We start from the raw sequence: 18,696 nt of genomic DNA on the forward strand, positions 1-18,696 counted from the left end.
CTGGTCCTCTGGAGCAAAGATCTTTTTGTACAGACTTCAAAGTGGAGGCTCAGAGCAAAGATATACTCTCCAGCGGGTTTGTGAGTGAAGGTTTACATACCTGTCTGCTGTTCAGTATCGCTAGTTTAGTCCTTCAATTAAAATATCAATTTATCCAAAAGGTATTATTTGTAATTGTTACTCTCAGTCTGAAATAAGGTAAATTAAAATGTACTGCAATGGAAGCAGATCAGTAACCTTCCATTGTGACAGCAAATTGTGATCTTTTGGATGAATTATGAAATCCTGGTAACATTTAGTGAATCTGTGAACATCATTAAAATTGACATTTGCCAGAAACAAACTTAATGTGTATGTTGGCTATATAGTATTAATGAGCGCCTGGATGCAGATTTTCTGTAAATGAACTCTTTTGTGATGAAGCAATGAATGTTTAAGAGATAACGTCATTGTAGAGAGGTAGATATGATATATATATGACCATATATACCAGAACCGAACCTTTGGTTTCCTTTTTTCATGCTTTTTTACCAGTGATGAATAAAAAGTATATTTATTTTATCTGTAACCATTTTATATATGAGTACGTGTACACACACACAATATTTTCCTGTCTGCATGGCAGTCAGCGCCAATCTTTTCTATTTGCTGACAGAGGCACATTAGGAAGCAAAGGTCATATTCTGAGGCATTAAATCTCTTCCACCTCTCAGCAATTAGCTGCATTTACTTGGAGTTTCATTATCTCTTCCACAGTGAACTTCAGTTTTCCTGTCACTTTCAGATACAGTTGACTTTCTGAGCCCAAGATCTGAAATCACATCCTAAATGGAAACTACTGTTTTGGAGGTTTGTAGTCTCCTTTTGGATACTTTGATAACTGTGTGAGCAGAGGTTATTAGCTCGTTAGCAGCATTGCTAACTGGAAAACCAAGAGAGGTCAGTGAGAAGCCTGAACTCCAAGCAAAATTTTATGCCAGTTCTTAACTTCAGTAAGTGGCGTCTTTTCATAATTTTCAATACTGTGTACTTCCAGTTGTCAGTCTTATTCTGTAGCTGTTCTACTCCACAGTATAGAAAAACCCTAGAAAGACTAAATAAGAGCAGAGAAAAAAAAAACCAAACCAAGCCTGCCGTTCATCTCTCTCTCTTGCTCTGAGGACAGAATAGTAGATATTTTTATCACTAATAAATTCTAGGACTGAAGAGAGAAAAAGAAAGTATTTCCTCCTTTCCAGAAACTGTGAAGAGACACAAAAGCTTCCTTTTTGCTAGTTGCTCCAGCTAGGCAGAGCCACCCTCTCAAGAATACCATCAGCTTTCAGACAGTCAGGGATAGGTAATGAATGTCTCACTGAGGGACTTACTGGTGACTTCATTGATCGATTCATCTTTCACCAGCAGTTATCTGCTCTGCACCATACAATATGTAACACTGCATTGATGTTTTCTCTTTGGATTAGTCTAAGAGAGCACTTCAGCATGTCTTAAAGTGCCTTGTTGAATGGACTTTAACACAGTAGAAGCTACAAAAATCTTTGTTGACAAAGAACTACTTTCTTTTTCTTACACATCATAGCAACACAGTTTTCTAGGATGTTAAATTCAAGGACTCCTAGAGATATGTTCAGAAATAAATACACTCTTGATATTTTTGGTGGTTTTTGTTTTTTTTTTCCCCCTGCTCTGAGTAAATCTTCATGCTCTCTACTTCCTCTTTTTATGAATAGTTTCATTCTCAGATGAAAGAAAACCAGAATTAAATAAAAGATATATCAGCAACTTTCAAGTTCGCCTTTCATCTAACTGGTGGCATATTCATAATACTAGCTAAGCTGCTCTGAAGGTAAGAGTTAAGAAGGGAGAACTGTACTGAGTTCAGCTACTTAGTGAACTGCACACTGTAGTTCTAGCAATACAGCAGCTGCCGACACCAAACTTTCATCACAGCCCATGCAGGCTAACTCCCTAGAGGAAAATATGCTGGACTTCAAAGATGCTTTTGAAAGAACCGTAGTCTTTAAAATCTTACCCAGTGGCTTGCTTTCTTTTTAGCAATTTGATAAAAAATATACTTAATCAATGTTGTAATTGCTCAGTCCTTTTAATAAAAAGGACTTCTCCCAAAAGCGATAAAATCTATTTTGTAGCTAACGTTGCTGTGACTCTTTAATTTTATCAACAGCTGTTTTTAGTGGACCATTGCACTGAAAATGCATCCCAGATCTTTCCTTTATACTGCACGTGCTGATGCTGACCTTGAATGGTTGTTGTTTGTCATTTTTACTGAGGAGAGAAAGACTCCACCGATTTGCTACAGTAAATTTCATCATAAATACTATTATTTTTTTTTTGTGATTACAATTGGTATATACCTAGAATTACATGGAATAGTATATTGAGGAACTGCTTGGAAATCAGGCTTAACATTCTCCCTAGAAAGCTGTGTGTCTGAGCAGATGCTGTTCATAAATTTAGCAAGAAATGATATTTCCACTTGAGAACTTTTCTAGTTATTTAACACTATTAATATTCTCTTTCTAGCTTTTCTAATCTATACTGATCTAGCTGTAGATCAGTAGATAGATACATGAGGTAACTGAATTTCTGCTGATACTATAATTTGGAGAGGAAACAACCCCTTTGGCATACCTCTGCAAGTTGCTGAGAGCTCTACGGGTAGAGTCAGAACAGTAACCAGGCAGTAAAAACCAGTCACTTGTATAGAGGAGAGGAAACCTAAGTTCAGTTTTACTCAGTCTTTGCTCACTTTCATTTTCTCCATTGTTTTGTTGTTAATTCTCTTTTTTTTTTCTTTAGTCAATTAGAAATATAAAGTACTTTAGATCTTTAATTTCTTTTCTACCTATATTATTACATTTTGTTAAAAAAGATTCCTAAGGATGCGGGGCTTATGTGATTGTGCTCTTTCTATGTCCTTTTCTAACTTTATCTACAATAACATTTAAATCTTTTGGGCAAGTTCAAGCAAATTTGACAGACAAGCATAGGTCTGAAAGGTATTGCATTTATGGGGTCATAGAACAGTTCAGGTGCGAAGGGACCTCAGGAGGTCTCTAGTCCAACCTCCTGCTCAAAGTAGGCCCAGCTATGGGGTCAGATTGGGTCATCCAGGGATTTATCCAAGTGAATTTTGGAAGCCTACAAAGGAAGAGATGGCACAACATCTCTGGGCAACCTGCAGCACTGCTGGGCTGTCCTCATGGTGAGACAGTTTTTCCTTATACTCATCCAAACCTTTCTTCTTTCACCTTTTCCCTGTTGCCTCTCATCCCCATTACACACCGCTGCGAAGAGCCTGACTCTTGTCTTTCCATAGGCGCTGGGGAGCTGCTGTTGGGTCTCCCAAAGCTCTTACCCACAATAAACAGGTCCAGTTTCCTAAGCCTCTCCTCACAGGGCATGTGCTCCAGCCCCAACCATCTTGGGTGTCATCTGCTGAGCTCACTCTGCTTTGTCCATGTCTTTCCTGTTCTGGGGAAGAGGGAGGCAAATCTGGACCCAGTGTTCTAGACACGGTCTGTAGAGTACTGACTAAAGGGTATGGTCACTTGCCTATGTTTTGTGAAACAGACAGCTTGATAGAGGATAATGGTCATTAGGACCAACAGTGAAAAAAGCCTGCAGTATAAATGAAAGTTTTAATGGACACTGCATTTGTAGGTGTGCCCAACTTGAAACGACCTTCAGTAAGACATCCTGCCTTATAGGACATCATGGAATCTAATTGTAAGAGAAGATTCTGTAAAAGACTTGATTTTATCAACATGGATGCTTTCAGTAGTTGCACAGTGTAAGTACACGTTGTATGTAAAAATAATTTGTTTTTAATCTGTAACGTGATGAATTGATGCTTTCCCCTCCTGAGAAACAGCGAATACCCATTTTCTGTTCCTTCTCATACCATCTTGATTTTACAGGTCTCTTGTAATTCCCTTTTGACTTGTCTTTTAGAACTCTTCCCCAACATTATTTTAATAGCCACTTTCCTTACCTGACAGCCAAGGTAGTTCAGCTTGAGTTAATGTAGTTACAAAGCTTGTGCTGATTTTGAGTGTAGACAAATTCAGTTCATATGTGTCTACAATAGAAAAACATAGATGTGTAGATGTGACTTACAGCTTTCTTAACGAGTGTTAAATTCATCACTGACAGAGGTATTGCCTTACTTGTGTCTGTTGTAATAGGAATTACTCCTTTATCCTTCCTGAATCGTCCAACTAGCTGTGTGAGTTAATGAGCATGCGTACTTACAGCGGAGGAATGTTAGCAGATGCATGTGTTTCTGAATGAATGCAGTGAGCTTCTGGCTGATTGTGCTGTTTTGATAACCCCTCCCTACTCCTATTAGACACTGAGTGGTTTTACTTTTAAATTACCTGTCCTTAGGGGTTTGGATGTCCTTTTCATGACTGGACACCTCTTAGGATGTTCCCTTCTCATGAATTAACTTCACTTTAATTTGCCCAACTGTTTTCATTGAGACATTTGCTGCTTTTTTTTTTTTCTTTTTCCTCTCAAAATTCAATAACCCTGCTTTCAACTGAAACTGAAGCACCTTAGACAGAAAATGAGCTTTCGTGTATATTTTTAGTATTTGCTGTTTGAAAAGTACGCTGAGATTTTGTGTGGTTTTAACATCATTGTAGGCATTCGGGGTTCTTTAAATGATCTCTAATTAAAAAAGATCTTTTTAAATAGAGATGTCAGTGATTTAGCAATTGTTATTTTTTACTGGTATTGGCTCATTCTTTCTCTATCAGTTCAAAATTCTTCCATTCACCTGCAGAAAAGGTGTACTTCTCAGAGTACTGGATAACCTTGCTATGCATAATAGTATATACAGGCAAGAGGTTGGTGATATTTCTATTCTGGAAATCACTCCCATTAATGGAAACATAACATTCTTTAAAATGGCCTGACCTTGTAAGAGCAGCTCATGTTTCTTTAATGAAGTAATGCCAGCTGTGCAAACACAAGAGTGAGAAAAGCCAGATAGGTAGGGTGCAAGGTAGGCATGTAGAATCCCTTTTAAGTGGGAGGCAAATGTTGACAGCAGAAAGGAATGTGTAGATTTCATTTTTTTGGTAGGTTGGACAGGCTGACAAGAAGAACATTATTTTTTGATGAGTTTTGACATGACTCTAAGTGTAGCAAAAGGATGTTTTTACTGTGGCATGCCTAATTTTAATGGAAAAACTATATTCATGACAGAAGTTTTGTAATAGGTGTCAAATACTTTGAAGTGAACTATAATTAACATCCTTTTATTGGCACGGTAAAAGTAAAGCAGATAGTTTTGAAAAAGTAAGAGCTACTCACTCAGCTATTCCATTTCATGATAAAACAGTGAAGAAAAGGAAAAAGAAGCAATTCCCTTCAAAAGAATCATAAACAGACTGACAGTATTTCCAGAATTTTAAAGCTCTAAGTCTGGAGAGAGCTGAAGATCAATTTTCATAGGGCAGAGTATCTCTAAAAAGATGTTAGAAATGCCTTTAGTCTCCGACGCTTCTCTGGTGGTGACCTCTTTTGCGTGACTGTGATACATATGTTCTCTTCCAATTAAGAGGGATGAGATACATGTGTGTTATGCAGAAGCAAGCACAAGACTACCGTGTTACTGATGAAAGGCAAGAATGAAGCGTGCTTGGGGATTGACAGATACTGTAGGAGGTTACTGCATAGCTCTCTGTCTCCCTGCTTTAATTCAGTTAGCTCAGAGCAAAAGTGGGTGGGAAATGTGTGAATTTTCCTCTCAAGGAATGCTTTCTTTTCTCTTTTTGCTTAAGATCAGTGTTGCTGAAAACTGTTGTACTGTTGAGTTCCTTGTGTTTGCCCTCACTGGAAGAACCCTGCTGATTATGGACCTTCTTTTTTCGTTGTTCCCAAAATCCTATGCCAACTCCAGCTTTCAGTAAAAACCAAATGTGTAATGATTGTATTCCTAAAAATAAATATGTAGTTTCAAAACCTAAAGGTATTAGTCATGTTTTCATAATGTGCATTACATGTGCCCATAGTTTTCCCAGTTGGTCAGCAGGTCACGATATCTAATGCAACATGCTGCACATAAATGCCAAGAGACAGCAAGCTGGCAGCTTGATCCTGATCTGGTCACTCACTGAGCTTTAAGTTGTAACAATTTTTACAATTGTTAGTAAGAGAAGTTTTGGCATAAAGTAGTATCATTTCTGACACTCATACCAGGGCATATGGTAGTACCCTTCTGGGTAGAGTGTACTGCCAGCACATGCAAGCACAAGGCTGTGGGACCGCTGCTGGGATCAGCTCCTTTTCTAATAAGTTCTTGGTGTTGTTAGTACCAGGGCAGAAAGGAGAAGTGATAAAGTCTTCTGTTGATCGTACTGTGGAAATGCAATAGAAGGAGAAAAGGCACACCTGTATGAAATGTTCCGTTCCACATTTTATGGACAAGTGTATCACAGAATAATAAGAGAAAACCAGCATCCAAGTTTCTATCCTTTTATTATCATAAGCGTAAAAGGCCTCGCGGGTGTCTCTTTGGATTTTGAGACGTGTTTTAAAACGGAGAATAAATCCTTTGCCACAAGCTTTCTAGTTTGGATTCTGTTTACAAGTTTCAGTAGGAGCAGTTTTCCTGTAAAGTAGTATCATTTCTGATACTAGTAGCAGGGCATACAGTAGTACCCTTCTTGGTAGGGTGCGCTACCGGCCCCTGGGCCCAGCAAGGCTGCGGGACCTCCGCCGGGATCGGCTCCTTGTGGCCCGCCGTTCCCTGGAGGAGACTCGGCCTCGTGGCTGACGGTGCCCACTCCTCCCTGAAGACGCGGGGACGTCCCGTTGGGGACTTGGAACTCGCCCCTCATTGCGATCCCTCCTCCTTTGCTGCTCCCGCTGTGTTCAGCGCCGATTGCTGCGGGACCTCCGCCGGGATCGGCTCCTTGTGACCCGCCGTTCCCTGGAGGAGATGCGGCCTCCTCGCTGGTGGCTCCCACCACTCCTCGAGGAGGCTGGGACGTCCCGTTGGGAACTTGGAACTCGGCCCTCATCTCGATCCCTCCTCCTTTGCTGCTCCTGCTGCGTTTGGCGCCGATGGCTGCGGGACCTCCGCCGGGATCGGCTCCTTGTGACCCGCCGTTCCCTGGAGGAGACGCGGCCTCCTCGCTGGCGGCTCTCACCCCTCCTTGAGGAGGCTGGGACGTCCCGTTGGGAACTTGGAACTCGGCCCTCATCTTGATCCCTCCTCCTTTGCTGCTCCCGCTGTGTTTGGTGCTGATGGCTGCGGGACCTCCGCCGGGATCGGCTCCTTGTGACCCGCCGTTCCCTGGAGGAGACGCGGCCTCCTCGCTGGCGGCTCTCACCCCTCCTCGAGGAGGCTGGGACGTCCCGTTGGGAACTTGGAACTCGGCCCTCATCTTGATCCCTCCTCCTTTGCTGCTCCCGCTGTGTTTGGTGCTGATGGCTGCGGGACCTCCGCCGGGATCGGCTCCTTGTGACCCGCCGTTCCCTGGAGGAGACACGGCCTCCTCGCTGGCGGCTCTCACCCCTCCTTGAGGAGGCTGGGACGTCTTGTTCGGGACTTAGAGCTCGCCTTTCATTGTGATATCTCCTCCTTTGCTGCTGCCGCTGTGTTTGGCGCCGATTCGCAGCAATCGACCTCCGCCGCGATTGGCTTCTTGTGACCCGCCGTTCTCTTTGAGCTCGGCCCTCGTCATGAGCAGTGTCACGTGCCCTGCTCTGCCGTCTCCTGCTGCTCGAGGGGTCGTAGGCCTGGGCGTGCTGACCCCTCCTGTGGCCATCATGGTGCCGCCTCAGGGACCTCCTTTGGCCCCTCTCTGTGGCCCTGGACTGGTCAGCCCTGCGGTGTCTGGTGGAAGCGATGCGGTGCTGGCCGCGTGAGGAATGACGCCGCCTCCTTTCCGCAGATCGGGGCCGAGATGTCCCTCCTCGAGCACGGCCGGCAGAGCTGTCGGACTGCGCGATGGGATACAGCTCGTAGTTATTGTCTCCCACCTTGCGGTAGAGGTAGTGCAAAGGACCCCGGCACAACGGGCACACAGGGTTTATGCGGGACCACTCCAATATGCAGCAAAAACAGAAAACGTGACTGCACCAGCCCCAAGAGCCTTGGTCCTTAATGGTGTCCATGCAGATTGGGCACTTTAGGTCCGCAGAAGCGTCCAGTGGCACGGCCTGGGGCACCTGGCTGGTGCTGGCAGCAGGGGAAGAGGTGCCCTCTTCTGGCAAGTTCTCCTCCGATGCCATCTCGCACTGGAAACACAAGAGAAACAAAGCTCATGACCTGCCCTGGAGACGCAACCTGCAGGAAGCAGCAAAGCTGTGGAAGTCGAGCGCTAAAGAGTTTCCTGCTCTGCCTCGGGGCTTTGCTTGGGCTGCCACAGAGGCCAGGGACCATCCCGGGGCAGACGAGGGATGCCAGGGGTGTCTTTGCACGTTGCTGCTCTTGGGGCAGGGTAGGGACTGACCTCTCCGAGACCTGCAGGCAGGAATTGGCAAGGCAGGAAAGCGATTCCTGGCCTCAGAGCAGCAGCAGCCTAAGTGTGGGGGTGCAGCAGGTGAGGACCAGTGCCCCGGTCCCTGCTGGTGTCCCCGTCTGACAGATCCTCTCTGTACCCTCCGAAGGGAGCCTGTGGGGTGAAGATCCCCTGCAGACATCTGTCCCTGACAGACGAGGACAGCTCTGTGGCCCTTCAGTGCTGCTCCACTCCCCAACAGGATTGATGTCGTGGGCGTCACTGTGGTTTTCTGGTGACATCACAATGCTTTCGGGGACCACATGCAGAAGGCACAAGCCCTGGCCTCAAGGAACAGAAATTTCCCCTATAGCTCATGTCACGAGACTGCTCCACCATCAAGCAGAATCCCGTTGCCGTGTTCTTGCTATACATTTGGGCACTGGGTTTCACTGGTCATATCCAGCACTACCTTCTTTTTAGAAGAAGATCCTTCCCCTCTACTTAGCACTGGTGAGGCCACACCTGGAGTACCGTGCCCAGTGCTAGGCTCCCCAGCACAAGAGAGACTCCTTGAGAGAGTGCAACAAAGGCCCACAAAGACGATGAAGGGACTGGAGGATCTCTTCTATGAGGAAGGGCTGAGAGAGCTGCCTGCAGGCTTTTCAGTCTGGAGAAGAGAAGACTCTGGCGGGATCTTTCTCAATGCGTATCAATATCCAAAGGGAGGTTGCAAAGCAGACAGGGCCAGGCTCAGGGATGCTCAGTGACAATGGGCACAAACCGAAACACAGGAGCTTCCATATGAACATCAGGAAAGTCTTTTTTACTGTGGGGGTGACCAAGCGCTGTGACAGGTTGCCCAGGGAGTTTGTGGAGTCTCCTTCCTTGGAGATACTCAGAAGGTGTCTGGCTGTGGTCCTGGGCCACCATCTCTAGGTAGCATTGCTTAGACAGGGAAGGTCGGACCAGATGACCTCCAGAGGTCCTTTCCCACCTCAACGGTTCTGTGATCCTGTGACTCAAAGCATGCTGGTGCAAGTTGAGGAAGTGCAGCTAGGTTGCCTGACGTGGGAAGATACGCTTGAACGTTTCTATACGCTCGTGAAGATTCAGGTTTGCCTCATGGGATGCTATCATCCATGAGGCCGCCACCTCTTTTTTTTTCCTTCAGGGGATTTATAAGTGACTGCACAGAAAACTAACAAGCGAAACAAAAGCACGAGGGCTGCCATGAGTTAAAGATTGGCGGGAAACCAATTCAGGTCCCGCAGGTAGTCTCGCTCTTGGTAAATGCGCGAACTCTTGTTCACATACTATGTGAAAAATATGTCTGAAAAGCCCAGCTGAAGTCGTCTTTCCTTAGCGTGAGCAAAGACACCAGTTTTATTCCAAAACTTGAATGTATTCTCAGTTGAAAAGCAGGCGCGAGACTGGGAAGCGGGAGGGGGAGAGTCACAGGGGCTGGTGGAAGGTTGGAAAGGGAGCAGTTTGTCCTGAGCTTTGGCTCCCCGCTGTCTTGCCTACTGCCCATGCAGACTTGTACGTATCTTGAGCACTTCCTCAGGAGAAGAAGTTTAATAACCTTGAAAGCCAACAGCATCCTGGCTTGTTATCAGAAATGGCGTGGCCAGCCGGACTAGGGAAGCGATCGTCCCCCTGTGCTCGGCACTGTTGGGGCCGTAGGTCGAATCCTGTGTTCGGTTTTGGGCGCGTCACTACAAGAAAGACATTGAGGTGCTGGAGCATGTCCGAAGAAGGGCAACGAAGCTGGTGAAGGGTCTAGAGCGTGAGTCTTACAAGGAGTGGCTGAGGGAATTGGTGTTGTTTAGTCTGGACAAGAGGAGGCTCATGGGAGAGACCTTATTGCGCTCTACAGCTACCTGAAAGGAGGTTGTAGTGAGGTGGGCGTGCGGTCCCTTTTCCTAAGTAACGAACGATAGATGGACACGAGGAAACGGCCTCAAGTTGCAGCAGGGGAGATTTCGATTGGTTATTAGGAAAAAATTTCTTCACCGAAAGGGTAGTCAAGCACTGGAACGGGCTGCCCAGGGAAGCGGCTGAGTCACCATCCTTGGAGGTACATGAAAGATGTATGGACGTGGTGCTCAGGGATGTGGTTTAGTGGTGGACTCTGCCGTGTTAGGTTAACGGTTGGACTCCATGATGTTAAAGTCCTTTTCCAACCCAAACGATTCTACGATTCTAGTTCAGTGTATGTGTACAAATAGATATGCTTTCCTCACTTGCCTTTGAGAATTGCTTCGCTTGCTAGCGTTCCCAATGCCTCTGAGAAATTCATTCCTTCATTTCATTCCAATACTTCCTGCACTTGCAACACTTTTCCCACTTTTGGTCACCTTTGTCTCTCCTTTCTGCACCCCCATAACACAAACCTTTGGGTCATTCCTTTGGAGCCACCTTACAAGACCTTCCTATCTCTTGGCGTGTATTCCCACTGAGGGCGTGAAACGTCAGGCTCTGTACAGCGCATCCCACCGGGGCGCATTTCTCCATAAAGGCTTTGGGGGTTACTTTCAAAGGCTCTGAGGAGGAAGGAGGAGAAAACAAGCTTTTCACAGGCTTGCTCCCAGCCATTAGATTTGGTCTGGCATTCTAGGCAGTCCCTTTGCAATAGGGCAGAGTAATCGTAAATGGGCTTCCCTTATCCCTGCCACCTTGTGTGAAGAGTAGTGAGTAACAGGAGAAATTATTCTGAGGGATATTTGGGGTAAACGGTGAGAAACAGGTGATGTGGAAGGACAAGAGTTTTTCTAATAAGCCATTGGTGGTGTTGGTTCCAGGGCAGAAAGGAGAAGTGATAAAGTCTTCTGTTGATCGTACTGTGGAAATGCAATAGAAGGAGAAAAGGCACACCTGTATGAAATGTTCCGTTCCACATTTTATGAACAAGTGTATCACAGAATAATAAGAGAAAACCAGCATCCAAGTTTCTATCCTTTTATTATCATAAGCGTAAAAGGCCTCGCGGGTGTCTCTTTGGATTTTGAGACGTGTTTTAAAACGGAGAATAAATCCTTGGCCACAAGCTTTCTAGTTTGGATTCTGTTTACAAGTTTCAGTAGGAGCAGTTTTCCTGTAAAGTAGTATCATTTCTGATACTAGTAGCAGGGCATACAGTAGTACCCTTCTTGGTAGGGTGCGCTACCGGCCCCTGGGCCCAGCAAGGCTGCGGGACCTCCGCCGGGATCGGCTCCTTGTGGCCCGCCGTTCCCTGGAGGAGACTCGGCCTCGTGGCTGACGGTGCCCACTCCTCCCTGAAGACGCGGGGACGTCCCGTTGGGGACTTGGAACTCGCCCCTCATTGCGATCCCTCCTCCTTTGCTGCTCCCGCTGTGTTCAGCGCCGATTGCTGCGGGACCTCCGCCGGGATCGGCTCCTTGTGACCCGCCGTTCCCTGGAGGAGATGCGGCCTCCTCGCTGGCGGCTCCCACCACTCCTCGAGGAGGCTGGGACGTCCCGTTGGGAACTTGGAACTCGGCCCTCATCTCGATCCCTCCTCCTTTGCTGCTCCCGCTGTGTTTGGTGCTGATGGCTGCGGGACCTCCGTCGGGATCGGCTCCTTGTGACCCGCCGTTCCCTGGAGGAGACGCGGCCTCCTCGCTGGCGGCTCCCACCCCTCCTCGAGGAGGCTGGGACGTCCCGTTGGGAACTTGGAACTCGGCCCTCATCTTGATCCCTCCTCCTTTGCTGCTCCCGCTGTGTTTGGTGCTGATGGCTGCGGGACCTCCGCCGGGATCGGCTCCTTGTGACCCGCCGTTCCCTGGAGGAGACACGGCCTCCTCGCTGGCGGCTCTCACCCCTCCTTGAGGAGGCTGGGACGTCTTGTTCGGGACTTAGAGCTCGCCTTTCATTGTGATATCTCCTCCTTTGCTGCTGCCGCTGTGTTTGGCGCCGATTCGCAGCAATCGACCTCCGCCGCGATTGGCTTCTTGTGACCCGCCGTTCTCTTTGAGCTCGGCCCTCGTCATGAGCAGTGTCACGTGCCCTGCTCTGCCGTCTCCTGCTGCTCGAGGGGTCGTAGGCCTGGGCGTGCTGACCCCTCCTGTGGCCATCATGGTGCCGCCTCAGGGACCTCCTTTGGCCCCTCTCTGTGGCCCTGGACTGGTCAGCCCTGCGGTGTCTGGTGGAAGCGATGCGGTGCTGGCCGCGTGAGGAATGACGCCGCCTCCTTTCCGCAGATCGGGGCCGAGATGTCCCTCCTCGAGCACGGCCGGCAGAGCTGTCGGACTGCGCGATGGGATACAGCTCGTAGTTATTGTCTCCCACCTTGCGGTAGAGGTAGTGCAAAGGACCCCGGCACAACGGGCACACAGGGTTTATGCGGGACCACTCCAATATGCAGCAAAAACAGAAAACGTGACTGCACCAGCCCCAAGAGCCTTGGTCCTTAATGGTGTCCATGCAGATTGGGCACTTTAGGTCCGCAGAAGCGTCCAGTGGCACGGCCTGGGGCACCTGGCTGGTGCTGGCAGCAGGGGAAGAGGTGCCCTCTTCTGGCAAGTTCTCCTCCGATGCCATCTCGCACTGGAAACACAAGAGAAACAAAGCTCATGACCTGCCCTGGAGACGCAACCTGCAGGAAGCAGCAAAGCTGTGGAAGTCGAGCGCTAAAGAGTTTCCTGCTCTGCCTCGGGGCTTTGCTTGGGCTGCCACAGAGGCCAGGGACCATCCCGGGGCAGACGAGGGATGCCAGGGGTGTCTTTGCACGTTGCTGCTCTTGGGGCAGGGTAGGGACTGACCTCTCCGAGACCTGCAGGCAGGAATTGGCAAGGCAGGAAAGCGATTCCTGGCCTCAGAGCAGCAGCAGCCTAAGTGTGGGGGTGCAGCAGGTGAGGACCAGTGCCCCGGTCCCTGCTGGTGTCCCCGTCTGACAGATCCTCTCTGTACCCTCCGAAGGGAGCCTGTGGGGTGAAGATCCCCTGCAGACATCTGTCCCTGACAGACGAGGACAGCTCTGTGGCCCTTCAGTGCTGCTCCACTCCCCAACAGGATTGATGTCGTGGGCGTCACTGTGGTTTTCTGGTGACATCACAATGCTTTCGGGGACCACATGCAGAAGGCACAAGCCCTGGCCTCAAGGAACAGAAATTTCCCCTATAGCTCATGTCACGAGACTGCTCCACCATCAAGCAGAATCCCGTTGCCGTGTTCTTGCTATACATTTGGGCACTGGGTTTCACTGGTCATATCCAGCACTACCTTCTTTTTAGAAGAAGATCCTTCCCCTCTACTTAGCACTGGTGAGGCCACACCTGGAGTACCGTGCCCAGTGCTAGGCTCCCCAGCACAAGAGAGACTCCTTGAGAGAGTGCAACAAAGGCCCACAAAGACGATGAAGGGACTGGAGGATCTCTTCTATGAGGAAGGGCTGAGAGAGCTGCCTGCAGGCTTTTCAGTCTGGAGAAGAGAAGACTCTGGCGGGATCTTTCTCAATGCGTATCAATATCCAAAGGGAGGTTGCAAAGCAGACAGGGCCAGGCTCAGGGATGCTCAGTGACAATGGGCACAAACCGAAACACAGGAGCTTCCATATGAACATCAGGAAAGTCTTTTTTACTGTGGGGGTGACCAAGCGCTGTGACAGGTTGCCCAGGGAGTTTGTGGAGTCTCCTTCCTTGGAGATACTCAGAAGGTGTCTGGCTGTGGTCCTGGGCCACCATCTCTAGGTAGCATTGCTTAGACAGGGAAGGTCGGACCAGATGACCTCCAGAGGTCCTTTCCCACCTCAACGGTTCTGTGATCCTGTGACTCAAAGCATGCTGGTGCAAGTTGAGGAAGTGCAGCTAGGTTGCCTGACGTGGGAAGATACGCTTGAACGTTTCTATACGCTCGTGAAGATTCAGGTTTGCCTCATGGGATGCTATCATCCATGAGGCCGCCACCTCTTTTTTTTTCCTTCAGGGGATTTATAAGTGACTGCACAGAAAACTAACAAGCGAAACAAAAGCACGAGGGCTGCCATGAGTTAAAGATTGGCGGGAAACCAATTCAGGTCCCGCAGGTAGTCTCGCTCTTGGTAAATGCGCGAACTCTTGTTCACATACTATGTTAAAAATATGTCTGAAAAGCCCAGCTGAAGTCGTCTTTCCTTAGCGTGAGCAAAGACACCAGTTTTATTCCAAAACTTGAATGTATTCTCAGTTGAAAAGCAGGCGCGAGACTGGGAAGCGGGAGGGGGAGAGTCACAGGGGCTGGTGGAAGGTTGGAAAGGGAGCAGTTTGTCCTGAGCTTTGGCTCCCCGCTGTCTTGCCTACTGCCCATGCAGACTTGTACGTATCTTGAGCACTTCCTCAGGAGAAGAAGTTTAATAACCTTGAAAGCCAACAGCATCCTGGCTTGTTATCAGAAATGGCGTGGCCAGCCGGACTAGGGAAGCGATCGTCCCCCTGTGCTCGGCACTGTTGGGGCCGTAGGTCGAATCCTGTGTTCGGTTTTGGGCGCGTCACTACAAGAAAGACATTGAGGTGCTGGAGCATGTCCGAAGAAGGGCAACGAAGCTGGTGAAGGGTCTAGAGCGTGAGTCTTACAAGGAGTGGCTGAGGGAATTGGTGTTGTTTAGTCTGGACAAGAGGAGGCTCATGGGAGAGACCTTATTGCGCTCTACAGCTACCTGAAAGGAGGTTGTAGTGAGGTGGGCGTGCGGTCCCTTTTCCTAAGTAACGAACGATAGATGGACACGAGGAAACGGCCTCAAGTTGCAGCAGGGGAGATTTCGATTGGTTATTAGGAAAAAATTTCTTCACCGAAAGGGTAGTCAAGCACTGGAACGGGCTGCCCAGGGAAGCGGCTGAGTCACCATCCTTGGAGGTACATGAAAGATGTATGGACGTGGTGCTCAGGGATGTGGTTTAGTGGTGGACTCTGCCGTGTTAGGTTAACGGTTGGACTCCATGATGTTAAAGTCCTTTTCCAACCCAAACGATTCTACGATTCTAGTTCAGTGTATGTGTACAAATAGATATGCTTTCCTCACTTGCCTTTTGAGAATTGCTTCGCTTGCTAGCGTTCCCAATGCCTCTGAGAAATTCATTCCTTCATTTCATTCCAATACTTCCTGCACTTGCAACACTTTTCCCACTTTTGGTCACCTTTGTCTCTCCTTTCTGCACCCCCATAACACAAACCTTTGGGTCATTCCTTTGGAGCCACCTTACAAGACCTTCCTATCTCTTGGCGTGTATTCCCACTGAGGGCGTGAAACGTCAGGCTCTGTACAGCGCATCCCACTGGGGCGCATTTCTCCATAAAGGCTTTGGGGGTTACTTTCAAAGGCTCTGAGGAGGAAGGAGGAGAAAACAAGCTTTTCACAGGCTTGCTCCCAGCCATTAGATTTGGTCTGGCATTCTAGGCAGTCCCTTTGCAATAGGGCAGAGTAATCGTAAATGGGCTTCCCTTATCCCTGCCACCTTGTGTGAAGAGTAGTGAGTAACAGGAGAAATTATTCTGAGGGATATTTGGGGTAAACGGTGAGAAACAGGTGATGTGGAAGGACAAGAGTTTTTCTAATAAGCCATTGGTGGTGTTGGTTCCAGGGCAGAAAGGAGAAGTGATAAAGTCTTCTGTTGATCGTACTGTGGAAATGCAATAGAAGGAGAAAAGGCACACCTGGCTGGTGCTGGCAGCAGGGGAAGAGGTGCCCTCTTCTGGCAAGTTCTCCTCCGATGCCATCTCGCACTGGAAACACAAGAGAAACAAAGCTCATGACCTGCCCTGGAGACGCAACCTGCAGGAAGCAGCAAAGCTGTGGAAGTTGAGTGCTAAAGAGTTTCCTGCTCTGCCTCGGGGCTTTGCTTGGGCTGCCACAGAGGCCAGGGACCATCCCGGGGCAGACGAGGGATGCCAGGGGTGTCTTTGCACGTTGCTGCTCTCGGGGCAGGGTAGGGACTGACCTCTCCGAGACCTGCAGGCAGGAATTGGCAAGGCAGGAAAGCGATTCCTGCCTCTCAGCAGCAGCAGCCTAAGTGTGGGGGTGCAGCAGGTGAGGACCAGTGCCCCGGTCCCTGCTGGTGTCCCCGTCTGACAGATCCTCTCTGTACCCTCCGAAGGGAGCCTGCGAGGTGAAGATCCCCTGCAGATGTCTGTCCCTGACAGACGAGGACAGCTCTGTGGCCCTTCAGTGCTGCTCCACTCCCCAACAGGATTGATGTCGTGGGCGTCACTGTGGTTTTCTGGTGACATCACAATGCTTTCGGGGACCACATGCAGAAGGCACAAGCCCTGGCCTCAAGGAACAGAAATTTCCCCTATAGCTCATGTCACGAGACTGCTCGCCTCTGAGAAATTCATTCCTTCATTTCATTACAATACTTCCTGCACTTGCAACACTTTTCCTACTTTTGGTCACCTTTGTCTCTCCTTTCTGCACCCCATAACACAAACCTTTGGGTCATTCCTTTGGAGCCACCTTACAAGACCTTCCTATCTCTTGGCGTGTATTCCCACTGAGGGCGTGAAACATCAGGCTCTGTACAGCGCATCCCACCGGGGTGCATTTCTCCATAAAGGCTTTGGGGGTGACTTTCAAAGGCTCTGAGGAGGAAGGAGGAGAAAACAAGCTGTTTTAAGGCTTGCTACCAGCCATTAGATTCTAGGCAGTCCCTTTGCAATAAAGCAGAGTAATTGTAAATGGACTTCCCTGTCTAATCTATCTGAACAAAGTATTTTACTGAAGAATATTGCTTTGTAAGCTCATGCTTAATTGATGCTTGCTCCTACTGAGTGCAACATACCAGATTTTTTTTCCAGGTATGATGAAATATTTTTTAAAAATGTAATTTGTCTTTCTAATACTTTTAGAGATTATGAAAACTTTTTATTCTTAATTTACGAGAGATTTATCTCATCTGAGGTTTTTTAGGTGTGTTCTCTGAGAGGTTTTAAAAATGTTTCTAGCAGTGGCATTCAACATCTGTCTCCTGGTTCAGGCTTTAAATAAGTTGTTTGTTCTAGAATTGGTGGCATAAACATTTATTAACAAATTGTCACGTAAGCTATTGTATTACAGACTTTTTTCTTTACGCTTGTTTTAAGTCAAAGAAACTTGTTTATGTGTTAGATTTCTGTCACTGTTTTACTTTTCTCCGTGCTTGTTTTCTGGTCCTTGAAACTGCATGTTTCTCAGACCCACGGCTGTCCCTTTTCAGCTGTAATTCAGTTGTAAGCAAGTCAGCATAAGTACTGTGATTTTCTTTGCTTTCAATAATGACGCTGCTGTAAATGCAGCTTTTTCAATAGTACCTGTACTATCAGGAACCTCTCAGGCACTGTATTAGATGTTCTTTGCAGGTTAATAAATTCAATTGTTTGTAATTAGGTGTTACTTATGTAGCTTGAGAGAATAAAGAAGTCAAAGCTATTCAATTTGAATATGTTTCGGTGTTGCTTTTGTAAATTCTGTTGAATGTTATACATAACGTCACCTTTTTAAATAAAGCCATTAGTTAGTGAATTTCCTTAATGAAGAATCTTTTTGTGCATGAGTTGACTTTATTTCTTAGCTTATTTTGTACAACCTTTAAATAATTCAGAAGCATTTGAATGGAAATTCAGTAGCAACAAAAAGTTTCTTCAGTTTTTTAGTATTCTTACTTAAAGTTAGCCATTGTAGTTAGAATCTGACTTAATTCTGGCAGGTCACATTTACGAAATAGCATCAAGCTGTGATGATGTGATCGTCTTTAAAAGACTGATAAACTGAATCATAAGCCTCATCTGTTTCTTCTGCCACTGAGATCATTAGGCTTCAGTTTCAGCTGGGAAAGAATTAGTTTAGGAGCATGAGCTGTGAACTGTCACCTCTGCCTCAGCACTGGTGACAGTCCACTTATTTTCAAAGACAACAGTACAAGTCTGAGTGCAAACAGCCTAAGTGTTCAGTGCCAGTCTGTATTATAATGTGTAGGTTTAAAGTTCCTGAGTATGACAAATATCATCTCACTGGTTGCTCTCTTTTTTAATATTTTTCAGAAATTGAAAAATTTCAGGGTTCTGAAGGCAAGAAGGAAGATGAAGAAAAGAAATATCTTGATGTGATCAGCAACAAAAACATAAAGCTGTCTGAAAGAGTTCTGATCCCTGTAAAACAATATCCAAAGGTACTGTAAATATAGTCTAACACTTAATCTTTCTTAATAAAATCATGAAGTCATACATTTAACCATTTTTTATTAACTCTTAGTGGGCAGGCTTAGTG

The 18,696-nt window shown here is 47.2% G+C and overlaps 3 protein-coding genes across 3 annotated transcripts in view; 1 reads left to right on the forward strand and 2 right to left on the reverse strand.

Annotated features, from left to right (window-relative positions):
* The window catches only part of KHDRBS2 (KH RNA binding domain containing, signal transduction associated 2), a 362,598-nt gene that overhangs the window by 62,285 nt on the left and 281,617 nt on the right, over positions 1-18,696 (forward strand). The window contains exon 2 of the mRNA XM_086608307.1: positions 18,471-18,598. Coding sequence (XP_086464433.1) covers positions 18,471-18,598 — 128 coding nt within the window. The remainder of the gene's footprint in view (positions 1-18,470; positions 18,599-18,696) is intronic.
* On the reverse strand, positions 6,907-8,271 carry LOC147529175 (uncharacterized). The gene has a single exon (XM_086631947.1). It carries the CDS (start codon positions 8,269-8,271, stop codon positions 6,907-6,909), a length of 1,365 nt encoding a protein of 454 aa, XP_086488073.1.
* Positions 11,646-13,022, reverse strand: LOC147529176 (uncharacterized). The gene is given in 1 exon segment (XM_086631948.1): positions 11,646-13,022. A coding segment is annotated over 1 exon segment (1,377 nt).

Source organism: Tauraco erythrolophus, chromosome 2, assembly GCF_009769465.1.
Source record: "Tauraco erythrolophus isolate bTauEry1 chromosome 2, bTauEry1.pri, whole genome shotgun sequence".
Taxonomy (NCBI): domain Eukaryota; kingdom Metazoa; phylum Chordata; class Aves; order Musophagiformes; family Musophagidae; genus Tauraco; species Tauraco erythrolophus.